This window comes from Uranotaenia lowii, chromosome 2 (genome assembly GCF_029784155.1).
Source record: "Uranotaenia lowii strain MFRU-FL chromosome 2, ASM2978415v1, whole genome shotgun sequence".
NCBI classification, from domain to species: domain Eukaryota; kingdom Metazoa; phylum Arthropoda; class Insecta; order Diptera; family Culicidae; genus Uranotaenia; species Uranotaenia lowii.
In genome coordinates, this window is record NC_073692.1 from 419593000 (window position 1) to 419618808 (window position 25809).

A 25809-nucleotide genomic window follows, 5' to 3' on the forward strand; every position below is an offset into this window, starting at 1 on the left:
GAGAATAAGACATCTTCTGGTGAGTCGATGACCATTGCATTGTTCTTTTTTTCCCTCTTTGGGCTTTGCAGCGCGTACTGCGAGACATCGACCACGCTGTGCTCTCTATATGGTGCAGCGTGGGGTTTTCTTAGCGTCCATGAAAGACGCCACTGAAATTTGCGCATATTAAAAATCATGATTTTTCGGATCCTGTAAATTCAGGCCCAACATTAAATATTAGGCTGTGTGGAGCATAAAGTATGCATACGTAATTTATAGACGCCCACACAGCCCATCTCTACCACTCGAGTGCCGGCAGCGTTACGCTTTTCTGCCGGATAAGATATGGCCCGTTAGCACCAACGGTTCAAGCTAGATAGATTCGATTTGCACGCACTGGAATAGGAGGAAATTAAAACTAGAATAAGAAGAAGGTTTTCTAATAGGATTAATCTATGTATATCACACCATGAATTATAGCACATGTGAAATGAAGCACACAAATTTGAAATTCACTTACCTTCAAAAATAAATTCACACATCGATGTAATCACACAATTATAATTGAATAAATAATACAATTCCTCCGAATAAATGATTTTGGTAGAAGAATTTTGATGTTTCGTCACTTTCGCGTAACGAATTCCTTGCCCGACGCCACGTGCGTCTATTTGAATTGGGTTTTACTGCTTCCACGACCGTTAGCGTGTTGGTTTAGAGTGTTCTGAGGCCCAATGATGAGTGACTCAGGTATGAATGACTTCTCACCGTATATTTTTTGGGAATCTTGGGGTGATTTAGGCATTCTAATGAAGTGAGTCCAAGATCTTTTCTTGAGTTTTACACCACATTCATTGTCAGCCTATCTGAATCGGTCCTTATAACATTTCGGACTATCTTCGGGACCTGCCCAGAAGAGAGTCTCAGCCGGGCAAACAAACCGTGGTGTGTAGTCTCCGGAAACGGAGTGGCGCAAAAGCTATACGCTTAAAGGGGACCGACCAGAGCAGGCTACAATGTTTCTCTAATTCTTTCCATCACTTACGAAAATGTGTGATTATTTTCGGGTTCAAAGATGTACCAAGCGATTTCATAACATTAGTATTGATTTCAACAGAGCAACACCTCCCTGTGTAACTGGTCTGCTCGGAACCTTGAGCAGCGCTGATTGCTTCTTCATCTGACTGTAAGTTGCGGCAAACCCGAAGTAATCGACCATGTGCTCGCTCGGCTAAATCCCGAGTCGATGGGTGAGGGATAGAGAAACAAGAGAGATCCATAGTGGGAAAGATCACATGCGAGATCAGCGATGCCACTCATACCGATTTTTCGGTATTTATACCGATTTTTGAGCAAAATTTTGACCAAGAATCGGTATATACCGATTACCGATTTTCGGCAAAACATACCAATTCATACCGATTTTTAAAATTTTTACTCTAAATTCATTCCACTTCAACATTTCCACTTCATTCAAGCTATCCTCGTAAAGGTCCCGAGCAGCGATGGAAATGAAATGAATATGATGCGATAAAGGTTTTATCCTGAACTGTACACTTCGCGATCTGTACAAGTAGCGAACAAACTTGGTTCCTCTCAATCCATAACAAAATGTTGGTACGGTTGTCACTCGGAGATAACGAATACATTGTTAGACAACATATAGCTCTGACAAGTGAGTAACTTTCTTTGCTCGATGTGTACTCAAATCGCAAGCTGAAATGCTGCACGGAGAATGAGTGTCGATAACATTTTTGACTTGTGACAGTCGAAGATTCTGTTGGTCCTCTAACTGTCGGAATGACATTTTTGAATTTTTGATTCCGTGACTGTCACGGAAAAATTTAAAAAATGTCATGATGCGACACATGAATAGAAAGCTCTTGACCTGTACATGATGCGAATTGATAGGAAAAGTGGTTCGGGGCCATCTGGTCCTGGCCACAGCCAATCTGGCCGGTTCCGGAATCCGAAAAATCAAAATGATCAGATTTTAACTTGCGACACATGAATAGAAAGCTCTTGATCTGTACGTGATGGGAATTGATAGGAAAAGTGGTTCAGGGCCATCTGGTCCTGGCCACGGCCAATCTGGCCGGTCCCGGAATCCGGAAAATCAAAATAATCAGATTTTAACTTGCGACACATCAATTGAAAGCTCTTGACCTGTACATGATGGGAATTGATAAAAAAAAGTGGTTCGGGGCCATCTGGTCCTGGTAACGGCCAATCTGGCCGGTCCCGGAATCCGGAAACTCAAAATAATCAGATTTTAACTTGCGACACATCAATTGAAAGCTCTTGACCTGTACATGATGGGAATTGATAAAAAAAGTGGTTCGGGGCCATCTGGTCCTGGCCACGGCCAATCTGGCCAGTTCCGGAATCCGAAAAATCAAAATGATCAGATTTTAACTTGCGACACATCAATTGAAAGCTCTTGACCTGTACATGATGGGAATTGATAGAAAAAGTGGTTCGGGGCCATCTGGTCCTGGCCACGGCCAATCTGGCCGGTCCCGGAATCCGGAAAATCAAAATAATCAGATTTTAACTTGCGACACATCAATTGAAAGCTTTTGACCTGTACATGATGGGAATTTATAAAAAAAGTGGTTCGGGGCCATCTGGTCCTGGCCACGGCCAATCTGGCCAGTTTCGGAATCCGAAAAATCAGATCCGAATGTCGCAAGTTAAAATCTGTTCATTTTGATTTTTCGGATTCCGGAACCGGCCAGATTGGCCGTGGCCAGGACCAGATGGCCCCGAACCACTTTTCCTATCAATTTTCATCATTTGCAGGGCAAAAGCTTTCAATTGATGTGTCGCAAATTAAAATTTGATCGTTCTGGTTTTCGGATTCCGGAACTGGTCTATCAATTCCCATCATTTGCAGGGCAAAAGCTTTCAATTCATGTGTCGCAAGTTAAAATCTGTTCATTTTAATTTTTCGGATTCCGGAACCGGCTAGATTGGCCGTGGCCAGGACCAGATGGCTCCGAACCACATTTTCTATCAATTCCCATCATTTGCAGGGCAAAAGCTTTCAATTGATGTGTCGCAAGTTAAAATCTGATCGTTCTGGTTTTCGGATTCCGGAACTGGCCAGATTGGCCGTGGCCAGGAGCAGATGGCCCCGAACCACTTTTCCTATCAATTCCCATTATGTACAGGTCAAAAGCTTTCTAATCATGTGTCGCAAGTTAAAATCTGTTCATTTTGATTTTTCGGATTCCGGAACCGGCCAGATTGGCCGTGGCCAGGACCAGATGGCTCCGAACCACTTCTCCCATCAATTCCCATCATGTACAGGGCAAGAGCTTTCTATTCATGTGTCGCAAGTTAAAATCTGGTCATTTTGACAGTCGTTTTCGTACTGATGAATGTCGCTCTAGGCATCCCTGCTTATAAGAAAGAAAATCATGATCTTTGACGAAATGATTATGATAGGATCGCTTCTGTTCGTCAGATGTACATTTTCCGATAAACTCTTTATACCCAGTTGTGCACTTTGAGATCCACATCTTGTGGTCAGCGCACACTACAAGAGAAATATGGTAAGAAGGAGAGCGTAAAGTCTGAATCAACACGGATAGTATTTAGATGGTGCTATTTTGAGATACTCGTAACTCGTTTCTCACAGAGGTCTGTTTGCAATTGTGAGAGGAGTATGTGAGTGTCGTCGACAGGCAACGATGTCAATGCATCGTAGACGTGGTTTGTATGTATTCAATTATCGCTAGAAGCGATTTTTTTCCATCGCTGGTCCCGAGAAAGAAGACAGTTCGGTAGCTGGGGTGGCATAACTTTGATCTAAAGTATTCTGCAAAGATCTTCACTGCTCACTCTCATAATTCGTTCAGTTGTTCTCGCTGTTTTGTTCCTTTGTTCTGTCAAATGATGCACTCCCGATCAGGAGAGCATATCAAAATAATAACTCAAACGTATCTCATTAAGATATTTACATCTGATCCAGTTATAATTAAGTACTCTAAATTTTCGATTTTAAGTTTCTCCAATCTGAATTATATCTTACTCTGATTGACGGACTTGAATGAAGTAGAGCTCATTTTCAATGATAAAGATTTTTTTCGGATTGTCCTAAAATAAAATGATTATATCATATTTTGATATACGTGCGACATTTTCTGAAACACGGACATCGAAGTTAACGGCCCAAACCGTGCATCAATGAGTTTCGCTCAATAGATCCATAAAATTGAATCCAATTTTTGGGTACCCAAAAATCGAGCATGGTATAAGCATATAATCCCGATCAGGATTTTTTTCTATCTAAATGAGTTATAATTCAGTACTCGTAGGATGTTAAAATATCTCAAATTATATCAAAAAATCTATATGATCATAGCTAAATTATATCAGTTTTTGATATGCTTTTATCAAGATTATATCTCGTTTAGATAGCATAGTTTGATATTGGACAGAACAAATTATATCAAAATTATAACTCATCAAGATATAAGTGCTTCGAGAAAATTTTTTAGTGGAAAGTCTATAAACCACATTATTTGATAAAACCATGCCCCATTTTTGGTTTCCCAAAACTTTGATTCAATTTTATGAATCTGTTCAGCGAAACTCGTTAATGTAAGGTTTGAGCCGTTGACTTCGATGTCCGTGTTTCAGAAAAAGTTGTACGTATATCAAAATAAGATATAATCATTTTATTTTTTGACAATCCGAAAAAAATCTTGATCATTGAATATGAGCTCAACCCCATTCAAGTTTGTCAATCAGAATAAGATATAATTGAGATTGGAGAAACTTAAAATCGAAAATTTGGAGTACTTAATTATAACTGAATCAGATGCAAATATCTTGGTGAGATACGTTTGAGTCATTATTTTGATATGCTCTCCTGATCGGGATGTGGTTTATTGGCATTCCACTAGAAATTTTTCTCGAAGCACTCATATCTTGATAAGTTATAATTTTGATAGGTTTTGTTCTGTCCAATATCAAACTATGCTATCTGAATGAGATATAATTTTGAAAGGAGCATATCTAAAATTGAAATAATTTTGCTTTGATCGCATAGATTTTTTGATATAATTTGAAATATTTTAACATCCTACGAGTACTGAATAATAACTCATTTCGATAGGAAAAAATTAGTATCAAAATATCTCATTTCGATATAATCTAGTTTTTCCCTCCTGATCGGGCTATTATGGTACTCAACCTCAAAGCCAATGGACTAAGCTCAAGGCTAATATTTGACCTTCTGTGATTGCCAATAGAAGTTCCTTAAGGTCTATCTCAATTGACGATCGCATTAAAGCTCTTGTCTCGTGAGATGCTAACTTTTCAAGGAAATACATGCACCGTTTGAATATAAACATAATCCTTGTTCAACTCGTCGTCGTTTTTAATCTTTTTCGGGAGAACGCCTTCTTTCAGAGCACATCTCTCATTTATTTTCGCATAAAATTCTTGGATTTTCATATGACTTATGCGTGATTTTTCATAATATAAAATTAATTGTTTATTGGCTATAGAAAAAATTGAAGCAACAACTCTCTCAACTTTCTGCAATCATTTCTTTTTCTAATCGCTAGAACTCATATGTAATACTGAAAGCTGAATTGGCCAGATTGGCGAAAATCCATCAATAAAACGAAGAACATCATCTTGGGCCCATATTTACCTCGAACGTCAAAAAGCCATTGGATTTGTAAGTGCTTACTAAATTCAAATAACCTTTAGGTTGATCTGGTTCTATTATTGCCTTATCGAATTTATCAAATTGACATCCCACTTTAGCCAAACATCAAAATCTCAAGTTTTTTTTTTTTTAATTTTTATGCCTAACAAACGTGTAACCTGAAGGTGCTCGCCATGCACCTATTTTTCTTATCAAACGGTAACTTTTTTTTTCCATTCAGTTATGAGTACTGGAAAGAAAAACTTATTTAGGATTTTCTGCTGAATTTTTATTTGTGATTTTTGCTTTTGTCAACAAAAGCAGATAGTTTTAAAATTGTACAAGTCATAACAAACATAAAGTTCTGTTAGAATTTCAAAACCGTCATTTTGTGAAAACTAGTGTTACCTAGAACCAAGTTACGGAGAAAATGCAGTAATATATGCTAAAACATATTTAGTCAGCTAGTTTTGAACTAAAAATGCACATTCATAAGAGTTCTTAGACTTGCTGTTTATTGCAAGCTTCTATTTAGAGAAAAATACGTTAGGAAGTTGAAAATGTAAGCATTTTTGAATATCCACCTCAAATACCGATTTTTAGGATTTACATACCGATAAAAGATTTTTTTGGGTTTCAAAATACCGATAGAAATGTGGCATCACTGTGCGAGATGTTCATTGTGTTTCGATAGAAGGTAAAGCTTTTGATCGGTGGAGCTCGACGTATACGCTCGTGTCGGTCCCGTTCACTGTGGTGAAATTGGCTAACGCGCCGTTGTACTGAAGCGGAGATTGCGGGTTCAAGTCCTGCTGGTGAGCCGTTGTATCTTTTTCGAAAAATTCATGATATTTACGGCTTATGCCCTTTCATTTTTTGATATCTCATGTTTCTCTAATTCTTTCCATCACCTACGAAAATGTGATATTATGTTAGCTACGAACTTAGTTGCTCCCATTTTTTTGTTAAAACAATAAACAAGTCTCATCTTTCATTAAACTACTATTTAACCTGATAACTTAAAAAAGTACAATAATTTACTGCACTTTCTGTCCGAACTAAATCTGAGGCATTGAGAGTTGATTATTCGATAAAAAAAATGTCCAAATAAATTTGGTCCGCTTCTCTATTATATTAGGTCACCAGCTGGTATGCCGTATTCTAAATGAGACTGTCAATTTACAGAGCTCCAATTTGAAAATCCAATTCGCACTGGACCGGATCATTCCAGAAAGCGGGGTGTTAAGCTTGATCCGACAGTCTGTTAGGGTTCCCATTTCTGTTGCAATTAAAGGTATCTGTCTTTTTTGTGAGTTTGAGTGATTGAAATGATGCAGCTTCAATCAAATGAAAGTAGAAAAGGGAGTTTTAAAAAAACAAAAAAAGGATAATTTCAACGGAAAAGCTTCGTTTTCGGCACCCCTACCAGGATTTATGCAAAATCGTTGCAAACAGAAAACTAAATTCATACGAGTGAACACTCGAAACCACGGTCAACAAGAGATATTTCGTGAATTTTGAATGCATGAGCCATGCAGAGCGCATTCCATCAGCTGTATTTATATCTGGTTTATTTGTTCATATGAGCAGCAGAACCTACTCAAAACGCGGTCTGGCCAATTGGAATTGAGCCTCTAATTCTACATTTTATAGCCCATGCAGGCACCCAGACTCATGGTTGTTTGAACGAAGCGGTCATCATTAATTTATAAAACATGTACACATATTCCACTTGGCATGAATATAGTGGAAAATATGTGAAATGACAGATAAGTTCTGATGCAAAACGAGTGGAGGGGAGAAAAAAATACCCCAAACTAACTAAACCTCCGTACAGTCCCGCATTTTTTCAGCTCAATTGCCAGTTCTCTGACAAACAACGCTACTACTGGCTGGAGGTGATAATTAATCGGACTAAATGGGAAAAATGAAAATTCATCCGTGAAATCTGTCAATTGGTTCGAAATGAAAGTACGGTTTATGGCAACAGTGAGTTGTTTGCGGATTGGTTCCGGTCCGTTTGAATTTGATGGTTTCCGAGACCGAAGGTCGGGGATCGCTGGCCGTTTTTTGGGGAAAAGCAATTAAAACCATGCTTCGGCTATAACGCAGAAACGCTGAAACGCGTGGGAGGGCACCAATTTCAATCATCGAACCTATTGTTTGAATGGGAAATATGCTTTTCACTGGAATAGGGTAAATGGTTCTCAAAATTGCCAAAATATAATAATATTTTGTACACATAAAATTTTTTCACAATTTTTAATGGATTTTCAAATAAACTAGTAGCATATTCAAATAAATAAGAAAAAAAAAACTTTTGAACATATTTCCGTCAAGACTACCTTAAAACACATGAATCAACCCAAAGAAAAATAACACGTTCAGATTGTTATCATTTTTATTGCCATGTACTTCCAATCACAACAATGCTCGAAGAAATATTGAACTCGTTGCATCAATACTGTTAATCAAACTCGTTAATCATCCGATAGTGGCTGAAATAACCATTTGTAACATAATTTCAGGGTCCTCTGATTATATCATAAATTCATTGTTTGGTGTCCTTCATTGAACAATAAACGCCAAATCTTATTGCTCGGGCAAAGAGTAAAACTTAAACGCCTGAAAGTATGCAAATATATGAAGCTTGAGAAACTTTGATATTTTTTCAGAAAGCATAACCATTATTTTTTTTCCAATTTCAATGCGATTTTAAATGGCAGATTATTTTCACCTACATTGAAAAACGTGAAACTGCAAAAACCACTATCAACATAAAAAAAACCCGAAAATGCTACAGCTAAAGGTGCAGTTTTATGCGCTCATTAACCTATCCTCCAGCTCGGTTCATCTTGAACAAGTTTATTCAATTATGAACAGCAGCAGCATCCACATGAATGTGAAATGAAAATTTGAAAGTCACTTTTCAGTTTGCAGATGTCGACCCGGAACCCCTTCTTTCCCGGAGCACTTTCGCTGCTCTTCATTTCCACATCTAACGCTGCTGCTAGGGTATATTATGCTAATAATGATAATTGCCAAGTTTCCAACCCAATGAATATGGTTTCCAGCTACTTGGTGAGAGCCCGAAATGAAGTGTGTAGGTGGAGCCCCAATTTGAATCATTTAGTTGTAACTTTTATTAGCCAACAAGTGGTGCAGTGAGTTCTGTCTGGATGGAATGTTTTTATTTTCGGAGGTTTTTGAAATGTTTGCAACCCCAAATTTGCAACAGAAGTAATGGAATTCTCGTGAATATGGAATTATTCTGATTCTTGATTATGAAAAATCAGTAGGTAAAATTTCCACAAACCTAAGCATAAGTCAATAAATGAAAGCATTTATAATTGGAATGGCTTTTAGCTAGAAATCGTCAAATCAATCGCTCACCTATCTCCGATAGCATTTAATCGTTTGAAAAGCTCCAATTCAATCGAATTTGAAATATTCCAATAGTTTCGAGCGTGAAAAAATATAGACCTTCGGAACGACCTCAACTTTAGAGTTAACTGACATAGACTAGAAGTAAAAGTTTGATAGCCGTGCTCCGGAAGCAAACAATAAAATTCAGCTGCATATTTCATAGGCCACGCCAAGGCAGACATCAGCGATAGACTTTGGGTAGTGTCTGCCAGAGAGAAGTTCGTTTGCCGATTTAAAATTTGCATTAGAGACAGGTTTTCTATTAGATTGCGTCAATTTGAAAATTGAAAAACTATCTGAGAGATATCGGGATAAAGTATTTTGATTTTTTTTAACGTTTCACATAATTTTCATTTTTTTCCAATAATTTAATCATGACACTGATCTAACAAAGAGCTTGGATAGAAAACTTTTTCAATTTAAATCTTTTGACCTTCTGGTACCATTAAAAAAATTCTCTGTCATATGCTAGCAGTAAACTGTGCATAAATTTTCTACGCAAGAGTAGCTAACTATTTCCGAACATAAAATCCAGACTTTTCATGGTGATATTGAAATTGGAATCCCTACTACTACAAATCTTAATAAGATAAAATAAAATGATTGAAATATTAAAATTTTTAAATTTAGGTAACAAATATTTGAATAATGATTGAACTTTTATTTGCAAATTTTCAGTGCCAATCGGGCCTTACTCTATGATAAAAATTAGATAAAACGTGTGATGCATCAAACATGCCAGAATTGAAAAAGAGATTCGAGCTCTTTTGCAAAATGATGAAAAAAATGAGAAAAAATAAGGAATTTGTATTTAGTGTAACCTTAAAATTTGAAAAACCAAATATGGTCCAGTATCTTCGTTCAAAAGATTAACTTAATTTTGATTGAATAAAACTTGATTCACTTACAAATGGGATACTTTCATTTGGTTTTAGCTAAGTTCCATGCAAAATTTTAACATCGTTGTGTTACCTGTAATAAATTCTTAAGCTTTGTTTATTTAGAAATGGAACAGTTTGGAATGCGTGTATCTGAGAAACCATTCTGTTCGCGCCAAAAACCATCAGCGCGAGCGAACGTATCAAGTACCGATAATTGCTCATCACTCAGCCACAAGTACCTACGATCGTTTGCTATATCTCTGCCACATGCATCTGCATTGATGACAACGATTAGTGCGTGTGTGCAGAAGTATAGGCAAAGGAATGACCGATAGCAATTGTATCAACCCATTATTGCAGAGCCCTGTTGGTTAGCAGCGAGACGAAAAGACAGAACCAATAAAACACCCGTGTCAGTCGGTTGGAATTTAATACAGTCCACTATTGTTTTGTATCGTTGAGTTAAGTTCAAGAATAAACGTTCATTCGTGATTTTATCACCAACTAAGTGCCGTGTTTAATTAACCTTCGAGCCCTCAAACGTCTGGGAACTTTGCTGTGATTCCGGACCAGTTATTTAACGGGAATTGGCATTAACACATTCGTTTGATCGAATTACTTTCTATGAAGGAAATAAAGGTAACTTTATGATAGTTTCAAAATTAAAAATTAATTTTGATTGTTTTTTTTAGAACTATCTCTTCTTTATTCATGGTATCTCCCATCGTCTGGCGTATTCTTTTTTCATTCATGATAGTGACCAGTTTTTTCCACTAATGCTTCATAAAATTTGTACAAAATTTCGCTAATTTATGGCCCAATACTTCTCCTTGAAGAAACGAAGGGCAATTCAGTAGAATCAGCTGTTTCGAAATTAACGTAAGGGAACATCCATAAATGACGTAGCTTTTTTTGTGATTTTTTATACCCCCCTCCCCCCTTGTAGCATTTCGTCACAAAGTCATATACCCCCCCCTAGATAATAACGTAGCTTTAATACCCCCCCCCCCCATTTTAAACATCGGTTTTTAATTTTTACTTTTATTATCAGCATTTTGCAAGAATAATACAAAAAATAACAAAAAAAGGGAAAGGAGTTATAAATGGAAGTTTAAAACAGCATATCAATCAGTCAAAAAAATCAAGCTACCTTTCAACAAACAGGATAGCTAGTGTATTCAATCAGTTGCGTTCGGTTCAAATTATCTCCATTCTGGATTCCAATGATATCGTTGGGCAGCTTTCCTCCATCGTCTGTTCGGCTGGAATAATTGCATCTGCGATGTTAGCTGCCTCCACCTACTCTCTATCGTCCTCCGAAGTGATGACCAGCTCTTCGTGTCCTCTTTTGTCTACAATTCGCTTTGAAATATAAATTGCATTTCTTGCATGTACGCTCCTTGATACGCTTGAAAACAGTCGGGCAGTAGGAGTCAAAAGCTACATGTTCATACTGGATTGAATTAGGCATAATTTTGCTCAATTTTAATTTTTTTTTTTTAAGCTACGTAGCTTTACTTGAACCCCTACCCCCCTCTCGTCACACATCGTCACACAAAGTCAAACTCCCCCCCTCCCCCACAAATGCTACGTCATTTATGGATGTTCTCCAACTGGATTGTGTTTGTGCCCCTAAAACCGTTTATACTGAAATGTCTGAGTCTTTTAAAAAAAAATTTAGACAGTATAGTCCTCGCAAATCTTTATATTTTTTAACAAAACAGCCAGCAATAACATACTAAAATAAGATAGGAATTTTGCCACTAGCAGAAATGTTATAGGACCCAACCGCTTGAATTCGTTTGAAATAGGGTTCTTCGCAAGTTTTGTCGTTCATCAGAAATCCCCTGTCTTATTGCCTCAGACCCGACTTTACAGCTTTCAAGCTTTGGATCTAGAAAAAAAATGTTGTTTGAGGTAATGTTAAAGTGACTCATAGTTAGGCAACACTTTCAGCTTATCGTAGAAGAATTTGCGGTCATTTCAGCAATGAACACTTAAGCGGCTTTGGCGTAGTGGTTAAAGTTCAAGTCATCTACGCTTAAGTTCATGAGATTGAATCCCGGTCATGGCATACATAGTACACTTTCTGTGGTCTGGTGGTTTTAGCATTTGTAAGATGCTAGCCATCATAACTTCGAAAAATGTACGGTTAGAGTTAAGGGAAGAAGATCTCTTCAAAGAAACATGAAGTTTCATTGAGATCCTATGTGTGTGTGAACGTTTTTTATATAAAAAAAGAAAAAGTTTTCGATTATTAAAAATTAAAAATTCTGGTATGAGCCTTTACTTCCCTGATGACCTTTAACCGTTGTTGACGATCATGTGACTAATTATGTAGTTATTTTTGACAGTGTTTCAATACTTGTGTAATACCTACGCACAGAACTTTTGTGGATAATCAACGGCTTTGCTAGCTATCGATTGGATAATGATGAATTTTGAAGGAAACAGTGCATTTTTTTTCTCTTGTGTGTGTGTGTGTGTTCCATCCAACGACCCCCTGAGCTGGCAGGTATGTTATGCAAAAGAGTCAATCTTAATCTATAAGATCAAAATTATTCAATTGCGGGTGCTGGAGGTGTTAGCTCTATTGAAATTCCAGAAACCCATTTCAGAATGACAGAGACCTAGCTGCACATTCCGAGGTTACTTTCGTTGTCAATAAGCCCCGCCCAATCACAGCCGCATGACCAAATGGGTCATGTAATTATGATTAGACTTTCAATAATTTATTGTTGACATAGTAAAGTACTGAATAAATATAATTTACCAATTATATTCATTGAGCACACTAGTATATCCAATAAAATATTGACGTGTATTTAGTTTACGAGTTTTAGTTGAATTTTAATTACTATTATGGTATGGTTGCTGATAGATATTGTTGGTAATAATATTTAAAAACTAGTTGAAGGGGCTGCTAGACATTTATCGTGATTGTAATTGAGGCGCTTGGGATCGGAGGGGTGCAAGTGTCTAAATGATAGTTTCGAGAAAACGCGCTTCAAAGTTGTGAAGGTGTCCGATTTTTCATAGAACTTGAAGAATCGTTAGGTTTATTTATCTGAAAATTGATTATTTTGGCACTTGCATTCCTTTGATCCTGAGGGCCTCAATTGTAATATTTTTACTGTAAAAAATTCAAAAAAAAAAAAAAAAAACTTATCAGAAGCATCGTAATTTTCCGTTTCCAAAATGAATATCAAGTCGTCGAGCACGTACTAAAATAAACGTTTTGCCGCCGCCAGATAAAATCGATCTGAAAATTAAACGATATTAAAAAAAAAATTAGTTTTTGTCCATATGTCCAGTGTTAACGTTGATGGTGATTATACCAATGATGATAGCTGAATGACTCGTACAAATCTGTAATCAAAACATTATTAAAAATATCAAAATATTCTTGAATAGATTACCAGCAAAAACTTTACTATTATTCTGAATAAAGATATACCTTTTTTGCCTGCAAAACTTTATTTAACCAATATTTAGCTGCAACATTTTACAGATAATAAAGTATAGAGTAGAACCATACTCTGGTAGTAAACTTCAATAATAAAAATAATAATAATAATATAATACTAAAATAATAAATGTTACTATAGACATTTGTCAGATTCAATGATTGTGATACATTTATTATGTAATAGGCATAAAAATGATAATCAGTAAAACTTTTGAAGAATCATTGAGAACAGTTCAAGATCGACATACAGCTGTGTATGGTCATAAATATAATTTTCAACACTATTTTTTGAGAACAAATCTAGGAAAGTATATTTAAAAACAACAGAATAATTGATTTTCTATCTAGACTTTTTCACATCTTAAAAACGACTACACTACAATGATGCAAACATTAAATAAAATTGGTTGAATTTGCACAGCAAGCTTTTTCTTGTAGAAAACACTTTTTAAAGTTGTGATCCCAAATTAAGCTCAGAATCCCGAAATAACGCTTCTAAAGGCCAGAAAACGCATTTTAAAGTTGTGATCCCAAACTAAGCTCAGAGTCCCGAAATATGAATGTCATAAAATTTTATTGTGCTTCATTTTAAATAAATACTAAGAAATATTAACAATTCAATATTTTTTTATTAGTTCCTGGTTAATGGATAATGTTTGGGAGTCAACTATAATAGAATAAATGATTTTTCATATTTCCAATTTTACATTTTTTTTAATCCTGTGAAATTTAATTCAATGAATAATATGGAAATATAATCTAAATAATAATATAGTATTAAAAGCAAAATTATCAAACCACGATAAAGCTTGATTTAAAGTGAAAAATATTTTAATACATTAAAAATTAGATTATAATTAGAAGTACGTTCACAGTCATAAACAAATGAAGAGCTGAAAATATCAAGAACATAATAAGGTTAATGTTGAATGAAGTCTGAAATTACTTCAAACATAAGATATTCCATGTATCCATAATCCTGCAAGAAATATGTTATTTATTAACTAGATTCCGATTGAAATAATCAATATCATGCTATCACATTGCATGCGTATACCCATATCGTTCCCGGTTCAGTCAAGGTTCTTAAACAGTTCTCTATAAAAAAAATCTACATATACTTTTCATAATAAATTTGAACAGTTATTAATAATCAAGAAAAGCAAGCTCCGATTCGATCCATGAGATTCTACTCACAGAACCAAACGAAAACAGCTCCACCAGATAAACTCACCTACAAAACTGAAATTAAAATTATTTTAAGGATATATAAAATGTTAATCATATGCTTGGATTGAGCCTTAAAATCGTGCCAGTAATCATCTTTTAAAGCTTAAAAATATTCTGATCCGTTCATACCCAAACTCGATTTTCTGTGGCTGAAAGGTAATTATTAAGATTTTCAAAATAACTTGGATTTAGAAACACTACTAGTTACTCTGGCTGTGGTACATTGTGGTATAACTACAAGTGTCCGAGAAACCAGCAAGACTCAGACACAATCTCCCGGACTACCCCCTTCAGTATCACTTCATTATCTAAGGGATTATTTTAGTAAATATTCCTCTATCCTAAAAACCACCCACCATCCAGCGTAAACACATCAGGAAACCACTCCTACACCACACTATATCGACCCATTCTAAGTCATTCTTGCAGTTCTACACAAATTCGAAAAAGTTCTAAAACACCCTTAAACAACTACTTTCTATTACAACTAGAATACTTAGCTTTCATCCGATGTTTGGAACCAGTTCGCTGAAATTTCTGTAAATTGTTGTCACCGTCACTAGTTTTCTGATTCCATCAATTTGGCATATGATTTGCAGTGCGTCTCCCTCTCAAATATCGTCGAAATATTTTCCCGTTTGTTTTGATTCCTTTTTGTAGCAACTCGCGTTATGCGAACCAAAGGCGTTACGTTCCGTTTCTCGTGCATTTCGTAGCGCCCCGCCGAGTGGTATTCCTTTTTTTTTTCAATAAAACATGGTTTGAAAAAAGGCAAAATGTTAAAAATTGGGAGCACGATTTTTCGATCAAGGAACACCATAAAAACGGAACAATCAAAAGAATGCAAGATGAAAACATGAATTCTATCACTTCGCGAGATCATTTCCAAAAAACATCATTCACTTTCACAACAGCACTTGTTTAGCTCAAGAATAAACATTAATTTCAACCTCAATTATTCATTTTACTTGAAATAAATTAAATTTTCACTCCAGCAATTCTTCAGAACAGGGAAGCAAACAGGGTTGCCAAAACTCCATCCAACAGTGCATTTTTTTTCTCTTGCATCGAAAATATCTCAAAAACGCTTTAATTTTAAAATTTGAAAAAAAAAAACTGGGATAGTACTTTTTACAGGCGACAAAATGCTGTCAAAATTCTGTGAGTCCGATAACTAGGAAATAAGCTTACAGCAAATGAAAGTGTCCCATTTATAAATGAGGAAGACAATAATGTTTGAGCACAGTTTTTTACTACGGTTAAAGATCATCAGGAAATTCAACGCTTATAACAGCATTTTGAATTATGAATATGCAAAAAAATACTTAGTTTAGATCGATATTACCAGAAAATTTGTCCCTGAGAGACTAAAAATGATGCCCATCAATCATGTTAACTTAAACTAAATAGACAAATCTTTGGCTAGTTCCAGAGGTCGTAAGCATTGTAGCCGGTGCCGAGTCAATGTGGCAGATAAATTTTAATGGGCCACCAAATCTGTGAAATAAACAATGTCCCTAGCAGAGTTAAGTTCCTGGTTTTTTGAGGAAAATATCATGATTTTGCAAAACTTTCATTCTGTGGAAAAAAACTAAATTTTTCAACGACAACTTTGGATTTCGATGCTTCGAAAAGCCTGAAAAGAGTAGCCTTGTTTGAAAACTGCGCAGTTCATGATCTAAAATAATCGATTTTTTTAAAATAAGTCATGTGTTGATCCTTATATGTTTTGTCTGAATTTGCCAGCTGACATTTTAGAAATAATGTTTAATTTTAAGGTACAATTTTCCTTATATGCCTACCCCTATTCTGAAATTGGAAACAACTGAATCCACCAAATTATTTCCAGTTTTTGTTAAAAAAAAAAGTATTGGTCAAAACAGTAGCAGAAATTAAACTAGAGGGCTTCAGTCACATAAATCCCCGATAAATGAAGTATTATTGGAAAAATCTGATTAATATAACAACTGAATAGAGTGTTTAATGTTAAATGTTTATTGTAAGGAGTACGTGAGCCTGTCAGTTATAAACTACAGTGCAGATTAAGTGTGCGCCGACTGATGGGAGATACCAAGAATAAAGTGTAATAATATCTTACGACAAGTTGCAGATTTTGGAAATGAGATTTCTGTACCCGGATTTTGACTTGAAATTTGGAATGGAGAAACTCACGCATTGCAAAAGAAGTTCAAATCTATGGAGCTTACTGGTAAAATCTCTGGCATTAATTTTGACGAAGACAGCAGAGAGGCAGAAGTAGCGAGAAAAAGTAGTGCTCTATACTAAGCTAGCCAGATACGGTTTTATCCGGGTTTGCCCGGATATTTGATGCAAAATTTCGAGAAAGTCCGGTCCGGCCCGGTTTCCCGGATATCGTGAAAAAAGTCCGGATATTGCCCGGATTTTTTCACAAATTTCACAAAGAAAAAAAAATCAAAGTTTGTAAGTAAATTTTAGCAAAATCGATTAACGGTATGGACGTTTTCAACGGTTGTTTCAAATAATTTCGCTGATTTACTTTTATAAACCTTTAAATATTTAAGTGTTCCAAAAACATTTTTAAAGTCTGCAATTACATTAATTAAATATTAATTTCATTTTTTTTTGCATTTTTCTTTGCATTTATATATATTAACACCTAAATTTTGCCCGGTTATTGCCCGGTTTTATTATTTGAAAAATTGAAATCTATGGCCAGGTTTTTTTGAAAAAATGCCCGGAATTGCTATCCCCGGATGGGAGTGGAAAAAATTCTGGCAACCTTACTCTAAACAGAGCATGTCACTGACAGATTTTTCGTCCAACTTTTAGAAAATTTTATTAACAAGAAAATTATTGATTTTAGAGCAATGAAACGCTGTGATGGAATGATCTTTTTTAGGTTTTATATCAATTGCAAAAAAATAGGGCTACTATAAATTTATTTTAACCAGATTCCATGATTTTTAAATCAATGAATTTTGTGTTAATATAATATTTTGAAAATTTGACTGAAAATCTTTCAGTACTACTAGTTTCTTTTCATGACAAAGAGAATGTTCTGATTTCAACATTTCTTATACCGTGGTTAAACTAAAGGGAGTCTTTTGATTTCTTTGATTCAGTAGAATTATTCAACAAAGTAGGCTCAGAACACATACATAGATATAAGAGGAGAAAAATAAATATGCAACATTCTCCGAACATTCTGTTCCGTTTTTTCATACAAAATTTCCAATCAAAACCCGGGTGACTTCTTGAATTTTTTAAGTCTGCAAAAATTCTATCGTACGTTTTGACCAAAATAGCAACATTTTAGACTACAAAGTGCTTGACATTTGAAAAAAGATGCAAAACTGGCATAAATAAAAATCCACCTTTATATTATTCTTAAATTCTTTGATAATTTCAATTAGTTCGTTGTTAAGCTGGTAATTTCATGATCATTTTAAAATAAAAATTTATTCTTTTAATTTTTTTTTTTCTTAACTCAGTAGCAATTGTTAACAAGTAAAATTGTACTTTACGGGAATAACATTAAAAAAATTCACTTAATGGTTTATTCAATAAAAATGATGCAAACAAGTAACCATCTGTTAAAATGACCCTCATTGACCTTGATGATTACGCTATGCATACTTTTTTGTAAGGTTATTGTAGCATATAATTTGAAGCATAAACTGTCATAAATTAAATGCTCAACAGTTTTATGTTACAGCTTAAATCTCAAGTCACAATTCTCATATATTATTCAAGTATTCGGTTGAAGCAACCAAGTCGTTGACATTAACAGTTTCCAAACAAATTTATTGCTGAAGCTAGTCCTCATAATCGACTAGAGACGTTGACCCATGTCATCGTCACGTATAGACAAAATAACTGAAACGCTCTTTCATATTTTCGTTAAGTGCGTAGCGTAATATGATCGTTCTGTTTGTGACTCGGTGCATCGATGCGTCAGCGCAACGAAACCATAACACAAGTGGTCGATTGTTAACTTCGCTTACGCATCGATCTGAATATATATTTTTGAAGCGTCTTATGTAACTCCAGGCTCCTCCTCAAAATAAATGTATGTAGAGTTAAGAATTATGTGTGTAGAGTTAAGTTAGTATAAGAACAAAAAGAAACCAAATAAACGGGTCAGTCTAGTCTATATTCGGACTCCAACCAATTCGGATCAAGTGTATAATTTTGATGACAAGTCCGCACGTTATATTATGGTGATATTTCAGAGAAGGGAATCTCCAGCCAGACAACAGTAAAATAACTCTCGTTTTTTAATCTAAACATCATTCTTGTTTACTTTTTTGTTCAAAGACGTTAACAAACTCTCAAAAGAATTAATTTTGGAGCTCAAGATGGCCAAACAAATCAGAATAACATTGCTGTTTTAAGCTGTTTGGTTAGAGTCATTTTTTTTCTACTGAATGTATTTGTCCTCCTGTCCCGTTTTAAGCATGGATTCTTCTAGGTTCTCGCACAAAATGTCGATTTTATCATCAAAAATCACATAACCGTTGATTCGCATAAAAAATTTACCTCCGCCATCTTTAGACACCTCATTATCATATTCACCATACACTTTCATTATGTACAGTAGTGCATTGAATTCGAGTGAATATGACAGTATCAGATGCCTGGAGACGCTCTCCCACCTCACTAAAAGTAACTTTTTCTTGTTGAATATCTCAAAATTCAAGCAAACGTACAAGATCGAGTTGTCTGGAAAGCTAAAGTAACTCTTAGGAAACTTAGGGGTCTGATACTCTCTGGTTTAATCGAATCTATATGAAACACTAAAGGGGAAATTCATCGTGAATATATTAATGAGATGTTTATAGAGAGCAGGGTGAATTTTTTAAGCGGATCCACGATTATGTGATTTTTTGATACCAAAATCGGCATTTTGAGCGAAAACCTGGAAAAATACATGCCAAAATCGAAAATGTAGAACAAATACATTACTCAGAAAAAAATTTCCCAAACCAAAAAGCGTTAAAAACAGCAATTTTCTCTTAATATTTATAACCAAAGCAATCTTGTTGCCATCTTGCACTCCAAAATGAATTCAATTGAGGGTTTGTGGATGTTTCTGAACAAAAAAGTAAACAAAAAGATGTTTAATTTAAAAAAGAGCATTTTTTTCCGGGATCTAGCTCATCCTTAAAATATCACCAAAACCGTACAAAAAAAAAAAATGCAAAGCGTTGTCAGTAAATCATCAAGACCAACAATGGGCATTTTAACAAATGGTTATTTGTTTGCATCATTTTTATTGAATGATTGAAAATTAACAATATCAAAACATTATCTTTTAAGAGTAGGATGAAGGGATAACTTAGACTAAGTCAAAGTTTCCTTCACTCTTGAATCGAGATGAACCTTACGTCTTCAATCTTTTATCGAAACAAACTTAACAAATGTCGTCCTCACATGCAAGGTTGCCCAATAAGGTCTGTGGTTTTGTCAAAAAAAAAAAAAAATAAATAAATAAATAAATAAAATTAAAGGGTGATACGGTCAAAATTTGGTCAATATCATCTTGATGTATTTCTTTCAATTTTGCATTTAAAAAACCTGAACATCCCTCATTTTGAAGGTGTTTGTGTGTGTGTAGAATGTTGCTCCTATTTTGATTTTGGAATTCACTTTTCAGTTGTCAAAATGCCGTCCAAGGAAGAAGAGCAGCGTATCAAAATTTTGCTCGCGCATCGCTGAAATCCGAGCTACTCGCACGGAAAGCTGGCAAAATCGCTTAAAGTTGCCAAATCAATCGTTACAAATGTAATTAAAGTGTTTGGGGTACGTTTGTCGACAGCCAGGAAGTCTGGATCGGGGGGAAATCGAAAACCGGAAGCCGCTGAGACGACAAAGAGTGTTGCCGGTTATTTCAAGCAAAACCCTAACCTCTCTCTCCGAAATGCCGCAAATAAGCTGGGTGTATCGTCTACAACCGTGCATCGAGCCAAAAAACGAGCCGGACTATCGACTTACAAGAAGGTAGTGACTCCAAGTCACGATGATAAACAAAATACGACGGCCAAAGCGCGATCCCGTAGGCTGTACACGACGATGCTGACGAAGTTTGACTGCGTGGTAATGGACGACGAAACCTACGTCAAAGCCGACTACAAGCAGCTTCCGGGACAGGAGTTTTATACGGCAAAAGGAAGGGGAAAGGTAGCAGATATTTTCAAGCACATGAAACTGTCAAAGTTCGCGAAGACATATCTGGTTTGGCAAGCCATCTGTACCTGTGGCTTGAAAAGCAGCATTTTCATAGCTTCCGGGACTGTCAACCAAGAAATTTACGTGAAAGAGTGTTTGAATAAACGTCTGTTGCCTTTCCTGAAGAAACACGGTTGTTCCGAACTGTTTTGGCTGGATTTGGCATCTTGCCATTACGGTAAAAAGGCCATGGAGTGGTACGCCACCAACAACGTGCAGGTGGTTCCCAAGGACAAGAACCCTCCCAACACGCCAGAGCTCCGCCCAATTTAGAAATACTAGGATATTGTCAAGCGGAACCTAAAGAAGACCAAAAAAACTGCTATGGACGAGCAGCAGTTCAAGGCAAACTGGCTTCCTTGACCAAATTTTGACCGTATCACCCTTTATGATTTTTCCAAAAAGAGCTTCGTAGGTCACTAAAAATTGGTCGCGGGCCCATGCTGGATAGGATGATTTTTTACTTTTAATTGGAAGCTACATAAGTAGAAAGCGTCCTTTATAGCCGCTTAAAGTTGAGTGTAATTTTTTTTAAATAATGCACATTCACAAATACGAATAAATTTTAAAAAGACACAGTCTACTGATACACACGAGCAATGGCCAAAAGTGTGGCATGGAAGGTGTCTAAGTTTGTTCCTACAAAACAGTTAGAGGCCATGTACCTGGCGTTCGTGCAATCCAGATTAAATTACATGGTTTCAATATACGGAAGCGCCACAAAAACAAAACTAAAATCGCTTCAAGCTACTCAAAACCGATGCTTGAAAACGATTTATAGAAAACCACGATTACATCCCACAGTAAACCTGTACGAAGAAGCTACCAAATCAATATTACCCATCCTAGCACTAAGGGAATTACAATGCCTTACACAAGTGCACAACAAATTAAACAACCAATCAACCCATCACAACGAAACGCTAAATTTCCGTATCCATAGATACAATCTGAGAAGTAATCGTATGCTAGATATTAGTCGTCCAAAGTCTAATCTCACTAAATCGTCTCCCAGTTATTTCTCCAAGTCCAAGTACAACCAACTTCCTAACATATTGAAAGAAGAAAGGAACTTGATAAAATTTAAAAATATGTGTAAACAACACATCCGCTGCAAAATCTCCGATTACATTTAGTAAAAACCATCCACCGATGTGTCACTAACTGATCCATAAACCCAGTGTACCTCCTTCAAAGAGATTATATCTCGCTGGAGGTACCAAGCAGCCACCAGTCCTCATCATCTGCGCGTCAACCATTATAAACAGTCGACTAATGCCACTTTTGCAAAATATTTTCTTATTTTCTTCCCTCCACCGAGCCACTACCACCAGCCGCCGCCCACCGCCGACCACCGCCGCTCACCCGCCACACAAACCGCCACCCACCGCCACCTACTACCACCCATCGTCACAAACCATCAATAGCCAATTGAGTTATCACAAAGTGTGAATTGTGAATGAAGAACAAAATTGTATCAATCTTAATGACTTGTTTGCAACGTTTTATAGACTAAAACGGATAAACCAGTCCGCTGTATTGAGTACGCCCATGAAGTACCAGTAACATTGCAACGGTTACTTTTTCCCTTCTTCTCGTAGTACCAAATTTGCATACCTAGTCTAGTGAAGGACCTTCTCTAAAGGGCTTGCAGCATCCGAGGCTCACATGACGCGCTGCCCTTTTGCTGTTTGCTGTCTCCGCGAGATACGATGTTAGTATATATTTCATTCGACTTTATATTGCTTTCCTCGTTCGATGTTTGGTGTTTTGCATTCTATTGATTCTTTTTTGTATTGGATATTTTTGTTTCGCTTTTTAAAGCATGCAAAGTCAAAAAAGCAGTTGTATATTTTTACCGCGTTGAGGAAGATTAATTTTTTAAAATCAAACATTCCTTTTCGTTTAAAACTTATTTCGATTCTTTTATCCCATAACTTTTTCAAATTTTGATTTTGAGATTTTTGTACCATTTTCGAAGCTGCGTTAAATGAAAAAGAAGAAATCAATAAAAAGACGGAAACAATCAGTCTTGCTAGAATTCTATCGGAAATTCTAAATCATTCACTAACGACCGAAACGCAAAAGTAATTCCTTAATTGGCAAAATTCCACCCGGAATTTTGGAACTACCAGTTAGTGGTTCCTACAAGGTTTCTACCCAGTCGGGTGATTCATGGCAAAAACTCCAGTAACTAGTAGGTATAGAAGGAAGGTAGGTCCTCCGAGATTGGATGCCAGAGTAACTCACCTAGATTCTCGACATCGCACGGCAGTGAAATAGTATCTCCGATGACAGCCCGGATCGACTGGGACCGGGAGGTGAATTTGGGTTGGCTCATCGGTGGGCTGTCGATAAAGTCTGGATCGGACAGCGTATCTGACAGGGAGTTTCCGAACGATGTGCCTGGAAGGTGGAACAGAGAGAAAAAAAAGATGCAAATCGAAAAGAGTTATGTTAGTTCATTTTGGGAAGGTTTTTTGGAGCTGGATCATATTTTTTTCTGTTGTTTTTGGTGAACTGATTGCTCTCAGCTTTCGGCTTCATTCGTCCAGCTCATGCAGCAGCATCCACAAAAAAGTGACTGACTGCCTGACTGACGGACTGAGTTGGTTTCAAAAATTGGAGAATGGGAAAATGCACGTCAATCAATCCGATGGGAGGAGCGCTGTCCATTTCGGGAATTTTCATTGAACATTGTTCAATTTTGGATATTTTAACGGTTTTTCTTTTCCATGTGTGTTCTTTTGTTTTTGGTGATGGATGTTGCAAAAATTAATTGCCGAAATTCTATCTTTAATCGTGAAAATAGTTTCCAATATTGATTCATAAAGTTTAAACATAATTCTGCTGGTTGAAATGCTCATGGACTTTGAAATTTCAATCACAGTTAAAAGAACTGTGATATTAAAAACTGCCAGAAAGCCCCTTTCTGATATACAAAGAATGAATCTCCTAGATCCATGGTATATAAAAACTAAACATAAAGGGAGACTGACGGATAGAAGTTTTTTTACCTCGGTTTTTTATCTGCTCCAAAGCTAATATATTTAGGACGAAATTAATTTTTAAATTTATTCTTAAGCGTGCTTCCAATTTTATAACATTCTCTCACTCAAACGTCACCCTTTGCCAAAAGCTTCCTCTCAGAAATAAAAAAAAAAAAAAAAACATTAAAGCTTTCCATGCTGGGGCAATCAGCTGTGCTGCCAGCCGAGTGTCAATATTGATTTTCCATATTTTTGTCCCGGTAGATACCTGGGATCCAATTGCGTTATCCGATGTGTATGTGGGTGGGATGTCAAGTGTGACAAATGCCCGGTCGGATAAAAGTTGAACAAACGTGCCGATTGTGCCATTTTCGGCAGAGAGGGATTCGTTTTGTGTTTGACGGTGGCGTCGCGCGTGCCGCTTCTGAAAGGTTCCCTGCAAATGTCACGCTATACGCAAGCAAGGGAAGGATGCGCCTGGGAGTGGACCTAGGGATGGGAGATAGAATGGATGACTCGCACCATTATCCAGAACAGAACCAATCGATGAAGTGAGCACATGGTTGGTACTACTGAATGGATGCTACTATAGGACTGTTGCCGGAAAAACCAAGCAAAAACAAGCAGACATAAAACTACCGCTTGTCAATATTTGACCTGGCTTCGCAATAAAAGAACTCGATCCGAGCGAGTTACATGGGGGTGAGCTGTGTTGAAGAGTGTTGTAAATAGATTTTTTTTTTCTGTTTTTGATCCAAATTTTATACGAAGTTTTAAATTTGTGATTCAATTTTGACGTTTTTTTTTTTAATTTTATAATAGTGTGCAATAAAAATAAACTTCAAATTTATTTTTCATATGCCAACATTGATGCTGCTAGAGTGAAATTTCAGTGTTTGAAAAAAAAATCACTTAATACTTTATGATTATTCCTTTCGAATTTGGAAATCAAAAATCAGGCAAAAGTATTTACTTAAATTAAATTTCATATGTTTCCTCTTCTGAAGAATCAACAGCCCCATCGACGGTAAACTTATCGTTAATTTAATTATTTGTATATGAGCAATGTGGAATGATTATCATAAAAAATAATAAATCTGTGAAATATTTGGAGTGGACTGTCAAGTGAAAAAGAATTATGAGTAGAACTAGTGGATTTTTAATCAATCTTTAGCAAATCAAACTTTTCAACTTTGATTTTCGACTTTTTTTCGACACTTTTAAAAGTTTGACTTAATCAATTTATTTTCGATTCATGTTTTTATTTAAAGATTTCAAGTTTGGATACCGACTGAATCACAAAAAGATATTTAAAACGGTTTTGTCTGACCCTGGCAAAAAAAATATTTCATTTTCATAACCTTACCCATTAGCTGTAAAAACAATTTATATTTTTCGAAACAAAAAAAAAAAACAACTTTTGCAACACTTTTTTTTCTCAAACGTAGAAAAGATCGAAAGATCGATCCGGCAAAAGTTTGATTCTTTGAATCTGATATAATGATTAGTCCTTGAAAAACTTAGCTGATTCGAACATGGGTATCGATCTTTTCTTGGAAATCGCACATTCCTTATCAAGAATAAAGTTTTTGGCTGCCAGAGTGGCTCCAGAGAGTAATCAGTTACTACCTTTAATATATTGTTTTTTTTTATTCTCTTGGCTTAAGTATGAGTGCCAATTCAATAAGTCCAAAGATCGATTTTTGAATGATTTTTAGAAAATAGGTAAATAGGAGAGTTAAGGGCATGATGACTACATGAGATGGACACTTCCAGTTTCGATCAAACTATTTTCTTTAGATTCTTTTTTGGAATCAATAACGAATAACTTTGTCATTTGTCAACCACTTCTTTTCATAACTTCTGGCGCTTTGGCAGAAAATAAGAAGCCTGAATAGTTTGTATTAAATGCACGAAGCAAGTAAAATGCGCCACCACCAGTATTTCACTAAACAA

General features: G+C 36.0%; 1 protein-coding gene across 2 annotated transcripts in view; it reads right to left on the reverse strand.

The window, feature by feature from the left end:
• LOC129745951 (protein amalgam-like) overlaps window positions 1–25809 on the reverse strand; it is a 159345-nt gene that overhangs the window by 69150 nt on the left and 64386 nt on the right. For both annotated transcript variants that reach the window (XM_055739351.1, XM_055739350.1), the window contains exon 3: window positions 23114–23269. In XM_055739351.1, the coding sequence (XP_055595326.1) occupies window positions 23114–23269 (156 nt within the window). The remainder of the gene's footprint in view (window positions 1–23113; window positions 23270–25809) is intronic.